Source organism: Megascapheus bottae, chromosome 30 (genome assembly GCF_031878675.1).
Source record: "Megascapheus bottae isolate mThoBot1 chromosome 30, mThoBot2.hap1, whole genome shotgun sequence".
NCBI classification, from domain to species: Eukaryota; Metazoa; Chordata; class Mammalia; order Rodentia; family Geomyidae; genus Megascapheus; species Megascapheus bottae.
This window is the reverse complement of record NC_143538.1, coordinates 13,632,195-13,638,939: the sequence shown is the minus strand read 5'-3', so window position 1 is coordinate 13,638,939 and position 6,745 is coordinate 13,632,195. Positions and strand designations below refer to the sequence as shown.

The 6,745-nt window shown below is 62.7% G+C and overlaps 1 protein-coding gene across 1 annotated transcript; it reads left to right on the top strand.

Moving 5' to 3' along the window:
- Positions 1-1,936: 1,936 nt before the first annotated feature.
- Positions 1,937-6,300, top strand: LOC150044482 (uncharacterized). Its single transcript, XM_090321562.1, has 7 exons — positions 1,937-3,449; positions 3,573-3,733; positions 4,799-4,816; positions 5,287-5,307; positions 5,413-5,614; positions 5,752-6,083; positions 6,174-6,300. Exons 3-7 carry the CDS (start codon positions 4,799-4,801, stop codon positions 6,204-6,206), a joined length of 606 nt encoding a protein of 201 aa, XP_090177688.1. The 5' UTR covers positions 1,937-3,449; positions 3,573-3,733; the 3' UTR covers positions 6,207-6,300.
- Positions 6,301-6,745: the final 445 nt, after the last annotated feature.

The window sequence follows — 6,745 nt, the reverse complement described above, 5'->3', positions numbered from 1 at the left end:
TCCTTCCGGCGGGCCCGGGCCGCTTCCGGCGCCCCGCGCGCTCGGCAGGAAGTCCCGCCCCCGCGCGGCGGAACCGGAAGGCGGCGCCTCGGCAGCCCGCGGCGGCCGCTCCGCTCCCCGCGGCGGCCTGTGGGAGCCCCGGCGCGGCCCGAGCCTCCCGGCGTGCGAGGAACGCGCAGCCCGAGCCGTGAGGCCCCGCGTGGAGAGGCGCCGGGCCGAGACGTGGACGGAGGCCCCGGCTGGCGGGCCGCAGGCTTCCCAGCCGTGGCCCCTCGGGGCCATCCCGTCCGCAGGGCGATGGGACCGGACACGGGACGTGCTCCCGCCCCGGCCGCCGAGCTGGCTCACCCGGGGAGCCGGCGTGCATCCCTGGGAGGGAAGCCGCCCAGCACCTCGTCAGGCCCTCCCGCTGGGGTGGGGAGCCCCACAGCTCGCCAAAACGCCCTCCCCTGAAGGACCCTGGATCGTGCCAAGTCCCCTTCACCCGGGACAGCCGCGGGGGGGAGGACAGCCGCCGGGGGGGAGGACAGCCGCCGGGGGACAGCCGCAAGGGGTGGACAGCGCAGGGGGGACAGCCGCGGGGGGGGGGACAGCGCAGGGGGGACAGCGCGGGGGGTGGACAGCGCAGGGGGAACAGCCGCGGGGGGGGTGGACAGCGCAGGGGGGACAGCCGCGGGGGGGGACAGCCGCGGGGGGGGGACAGCGCAGGGGGGACAGCCGCGGGGGGGGACAGCCGCGGGGGGGGGACAGCGCAGGGGGGACAGCCGCGGGGGGTGGACAGCGCAGGGGAGACAGCCGCGGGAGGGGGGGACAGCCGCGGGGGAGGTGGACAGCGCAGGGGGGACAGCCGCGGGGGGGGTGGACAGCGCAGGGGGGACAGCCGCGGGGGGGGACAGCCGCGGGAGGGGGGGACAGCCGCAGGGGGACAGCCGCGGGGGGAGGACATCCGCAGGGGGACAGCCGCAGGGGACAGCCTCGGGGGGAGGGGACAGCCGCGGGGGGAGGACAGCCGCGGGGGAGGGACAGCCGCGGGGGAGGACATCCGCAGGGGGACAGCCGCAGGGGACAGCCTCGGGGGGGGGGACAGCCGCGGGGGGAGGACAGCCGCAGGGGGACAGCCGCGGGGGGGGACAGCCACGGGAGGGGGGGGGATAGCTGCCTCCGCACCGTCCTTGCGTAGACGGGGCGTTGTAACGCCCACCTCAGTAGGCCGGTATCCTCAGTGACATGCCTGCTGCCTTGCCGGTCACGTAACTCCAAGTGGCTGGCACACAGCACACACCGTTGAGCAGAGCCTGACCATGTTTGTGAGCTTTTGCTCCCAGCCACGATGGTGTAATAGGAACTGGATTTATAAAAAGAATAAGAGAGACACGGAAGCTTTCCAAGATAATGGGTTCAAACAATGCACAGTGACCTCTGAGAGATGGAAATGGGAACAGAACCTTAGGATTGCTCCAGTTTTGTGGGGTTTTTGGTTTTGTTTTTTTCCAGTCCTGGGCTTGAGCTCAGGGCCTGAGCACTATCCTTGGACTTTCTCAAGGCTAGCGCTCTACCACTTGAGCCTCAGCACCATTTCTGGCTTTTTTTCTATGTATGTGGTACCGAGGAATTGCACCCAGGTTTTCATGCATGCTAGGCAAGCACTCTACCACTAGGCCAAACTCCCGGCCCTCAGGAGACTTTAAAAGTCTGAACTCTGGATTTATCTTGCCAAATATCCATTATATGATTTTTCAAAAAATAATTGGAGGTGTGAAAAAAAAACATAATTTCAACAATAGAAAAAAATGAAAGTAGATCAGACCACTCAAATGAAAAAAAACAAAATTCAAGGCAGGTACTATGAATATTTACAAAAGATTTCAATGCAAAAGATAACCATAATGAATAACTGAGACATTTTTAAAAGAGGGTTTTTTTGTTGTTGTTGTTTTTTGCCAGTCCTGAGGCTTGAGCTCAGGGCCTGAGCACCGTCCTTGGGATTTCCTCAAGGCTGGAGCTCTTACTTCTTAAGATGTGAATTTTAGATATTGGTAGAAGAAAATGTGAGATGAGCCATAGAAAAAGGATATTAGTACAGAACTCTGTCTGACAAAATGAAGATGAAGGTCCCTTGCCAGACTGAGGACTGAGGTTCCATACGCCAAGGCCCTGAGCCATCTGCCCAAAGTGCCCAAGTTCCCACCTTGGCCTCCTGGTCCCCAGTAGCTGGAATTGTCAGTACGCATCAATGCATTCTGATAAGATAAAGGTCTTTTCAGCTGCTTTGCACTAGACCACACACAATGCGTTCTTTAAAATGCAGACCATATCAGAGACACCTTGACCTTCAAAAATTAAGATTAGACATGATTAAATAGCCAATTGAAGCAAAGGACCTTTTCCTCTTGGAAGCACCCAGTGTTACCTTGCCTGTGGAGGTACAGTAGTGTCAGGATGGGGTGATGGACCTGCATCTTCCCCTAGCATTATCGCTAAGTGGACTGTGAAAGTGTGTTACATTGTAATCTCTAGAGAGCACTACATATAAAACAAAGCAGTATGGCTAAATATAAGTATTAAAGTGGAATCTTTTTGTGCTGATCCTGGGGCTTGAACTTGGGGCCTGGGTGCTGTCTCTGAGCTTTTTTTTTTTTTTTTTTTTTTCCTCAACACTGGCAATCTGCCACTTGAGTCTCAGCTCCTACATCTGACCTTTTGGAAGTTCACAGACTTTCCTGCCCATGCAGGCTTTAAACCTCAATTCTCAGATCTCAGCTTCCTGAATAACTAGGGATACAGATATAAGCCACTGTAGCCTGGCCAAAATGGGACTTTTGTAAGGCATTCAAATAGTTGATGGACTGGCTGCCCTCGTGATTCCACTCGGGAGCTGAGATGATGGGGACCAACATCCTAGCTGCAGAGCTGTCTAAACAGGAAGATCAGGCCCCCAGCTGGGGCGCAAATTTAAGACACTATTCCAAAAATAACCAACAGGGCTGAGGTGTGGTGAATGGGTAGAGCTCTTGCCTAGCAAACCCCAGTACTGGTAAACAAAACAATAACCTCATAAGCCAGGTTCAGGACAAAGGTCGCTCAATGTCTAGATAGGTTATCCATAGATGTCATGTGTGTTGCAACTATGTGTATGTGTACAGATGTGGGGCTAGCTGAGGAGCAAAGTGGGGGGAAAGAGCATTAGAGGGCGAAACTCCTCAGGGAATGAAGACAGAACGTTTCCAAACCCACAGAGCAAACTTTGAGGGCATTCAAGGAAGAAGTGGACCCTCTCAGAAGTCACAGCTGGAAGTCCTAACGCAAGCACCCCAACAGTCCCCAGCCCTGAAGACCCTCTTGATGTGCCTGGCACGAGGGCAGCTGTGTGGGGAGGCCCACCACTGCAGACAGTGCAGGAGCACCCCTGCGGCTTACAGGGCTGGAGTCCAAGCTGTTCTCAGAGCACAGTAGGTGGATTATGTGAGGTCACCCTTCACCCAGGCACCCAGCTGACACAACTGGGCTGAAAGGGTGCCAGTCACCTGCCTGGATTAAACCTCCGCACCTCTGGCTTCTCTCCCTCCCCCCAGGGCCGCAGGAAGAATGGGTGCTGCCATTGGACTGGCTGGGGCAGTGGTGCAGAGCTAGGCCCTCAGGACTTCCTGCTTGATCCCTTTATCTGCCAGGGGCATGGTCACCCTGTCCTCTCTACTCTGATCGCAGAGCGAGGTGTGGAGGGTGCCTCTACAAGGTACGTGCTGGGCTGGGGCTCACGTCTCCTTGTCTCTTCGTCTCTTCAGGACAAGCGAGGGCCTCTCCTCCAGCAGCAAGCACTGACTTGGAGGACAGTCATCCCCAAGTCTTGTCCAGGACTAGACTGAGGGCGAGGGGCTGGGCCCGCCACAGTGGCCCCCTGAGGCACAGAGACAGAACCCCTCTGGGCTGAGGTCTAGCGGCTCTAGGGTAGAGCAATGCCTTCCCAGCCAAGGAGCCTGGACTGGGTAGGCAGGGCTGGGCCTGGGCGGCCTGTACCCCACTCCTTTTCCTTACATGCAGCCGTACTTGGCTCAAAGCCCCGTGCCAGGGTGCTGTTCCCCCAGGTCAGGAAAGATAGAGCGTTTGGTACTAGACACGGTTAGTTTTGCTCCTGGTGAGGCCTGGGGAAAGAGCGCCTGCTGTGTGGGCAGCAGGCAGGGACACCTAGGCCCAGCCAGGCCATCTTGCCTCAGATCCTGCTCTGCCTCTCTCCGTCCACAGTCTCCCTGTCTGCAGTAGGAGACCAACACTATGTTCTTCCTGGCCTTCCTCCCCGCAATCCTTGCTTTAGTCAGTGTGGGTAGAGCCCATGTGTCCACCTAGGACCTTCTCAGAAGGGCATCACCCAGAGCCTACTCAAGGTCCAGGAGCCCCAGCCAGGGCTTGTGAGGGAGGGGCCGGGATGGCACCTTGCCAGTCAGGGGATTCCTGTGAGCCCTGGGGTAAGGGTCACTGAGCTGAGGCCCTATTGTCCTCTGGGCTGCCCTTCTGTTGGCACCGCTCAGACCAGCCCCACCCTCTTCCTGTCCCCAAAGAGGACACTGAGGCTGAGAGAGGGGCAGCTTCTGTGCTATCCATTTAGAAGTGACTGGGCCAGGATTGTGTTTGTGACCAGCATTTTCAAGTAGACTTGGGCATGTAAATGTACATCCATGCACCAGACAGACAGACAGACAGGCAGGCAGGCAGGCAGCCCACAGGTGCAGTGCACAGCCAGGCCAGGAGGCATGGAGGCACAGTGGCTGGTGGAGAGCTGTTTTGCTCTGTCTTTCCTCCTTAGATGAGCTTCACATGCCAGGTATCTGGAACCCAAGTCCCCAGCTCAGCTTGTCCCCTCAGGCCAGGTGCCAACTGTCACTGCACTGCTTCCCTCCTCCTCAGCCCTCACCTCTGCTTGCCAGGGAAGGAGGGGGGAGGGGAGGGCCGAGGGGGGCAGTCAGGGCCCCCCCTGCCCTCTGGGTGGTGGGCTCTTCACCGTGGCCCTCTGGGGTGGGGGTGGGAGCCTGGTGACACGGGGTCCACATGTTCTGGGCTCCTGAGGTGGACAGCTTTACTGTCCCGAGGCTTGGGGGGGGGGGGCAGCGTAGCCTGCGCTGGGGATGGGAGTCCTTCCCGCCGGACGGGAGGCCTCCGCTGCCCCTGTCCGCGGCAGGAAGCCTGGCGGGGCCGGAGCGGGGTCCAGTCTCCCCGCTGTGCCCGCCCGGCTCGCGGGGCCCCCGGGGCGCAGGGCCCGGCCCGCCCCTCACTCAGCCTTTCCGGCTTCTCCAGCTCTTCAGCTCCACAAACCAGGTACCAGCGGACGCCGGGCCCAGCGGCGGGCGGCGCGGGAGGGAAGGGTCCTGGGGTCGGGCCCTCGGGCCCACGCCCTGAGGCCTGTGCGCCCCTCTCGCCCAGTCTATCAGGGGGGCCGCCACCACCGCGAACTTCTTCCTCTCCGAGGCCCTCCTGGGCCAGCACTTCGAGGCTGTGGAGCTGCGGGGAGCCGAGCCCGAGCCCGGAGACCTCTTCCTGTTCAAGCTGGTGTCCCCTGTGGGGCGCCGCTACGGGGCCCACGTGGGCGTCTACTGTGGCGACGGGGAGATCATCCACTTTGAGGGTGAGTGCGCGGGGCGAGGGGGGCCGGGAGGAGGGCGTGGAGGGGGTGGGGAGGAGAGCGCCCCCGCGCCCCCCCCCCCCGGCACGGCCAGGGACCCCGCGGGCGGCCCCGGCTCTCACCGGCCCCGCCCCCCGCAGGCCTGGCTCCCGAGCGCACGGGGCTGGGGGCCTCCCTGAGCTCCTGGGAGGGCGTGGTGAGCAAGCAGGGCCGGCGGCCGCTGCAGCGCTCCCGCGAGCTCTGGCGCGTGCTGCGGAGGCGCGGCGGCGTGGACCGCGCGGGGCTGGACCGCCGCGTGCGCGCCGCCATGGACGCCGACCCGCCGCCCTACCACCCCGCGCGCAACAACTGCGTGCACTTCGCGCTGCGCCTGCTGGACGTGGACGGGAGCCCGGGCGAAGCGAGCCCGAGCCGGAGCCGGAGCCGGAGCCCGAGCCCGGGCCCGGGCCCGGGCCCGAGCCCGAACCCAGCGGTGCGGCCCCGCCCCCGTCACCCGCCCCGCCCCCGTCACCCGCCCCAGCGGGGCTCCATCCCCGGGCTAACCCGGTCTCCCCGCCTCTAGGTGTCGGTGGACCTGGACCTCAGCGGGGCGTAGGCCAGGCCTGGCCCTCCTCGGCGGGCGGGTCCCCCGGCGACCATTAAAGGACGGTCCCACACCCATTCCTGCCTTCTGGTCTAGCTCGTTCCCCTCCGCCCACCGCTCGCGCGCGCCAAGGGCACAAGGGGCGGGAAAGGCCGCGGCCGGGCTCAGGGGCTGCCCGTCCCCGGTGTCCAGTGTCCGTCCCGGTGCCTGGTGCCCGTTCCCAGTGCCTGGTGCCCATCCCCGGTGTCCGTCCTCAGTGCCCGGTGCTGTCTCCGGTGCCCGTCCTAAGTGCCCGGTGCCGTTTCCGGTGTCCGTCCTAAGTGCCCGTCCCCGGTGTCCGTCCTCAGTCCCCGGTGTCCGTCCTCAGTGCCCGGTGTCCGTCCTCAGTGCCCGTCCTCAGTGCCCGGTGTCCGTCCCCGGTGCCCGACCCCCGTGTCCGTCCTCAGTGCTCGGTGCCCGTCCCCGGTGCCCTGTGTCCGTTCCCGGTGTCCGTCCCCGGTGTCGGTCTTCAGTACATGCAGGCGCGCAGCGTGGATCTCCGCCCCTCCCTC

What these genes read in the sequence shown, in the direction of transcription:
- LOC150044482 (XM_090321562.1), top strand. An exon ending in TCTTCAGCTCCACAAACCAG is followed by an intron (nt 5,308 to 5,412) that starts GTACCAGCGGAC and finishes CCTCTCGCCCAG; the next exon opens with TCTATCAGGGGGGCCGCCAC. An exon ending in GCCCGAGCCCGAACCCAGCG is followed by an intron (nt 6,084 to 6,173) that starts GTGCGGCCCCGC and finishes CCCCGCCTCTAG; the next exon opens with GTGTCGGTGGACCTGGACCT.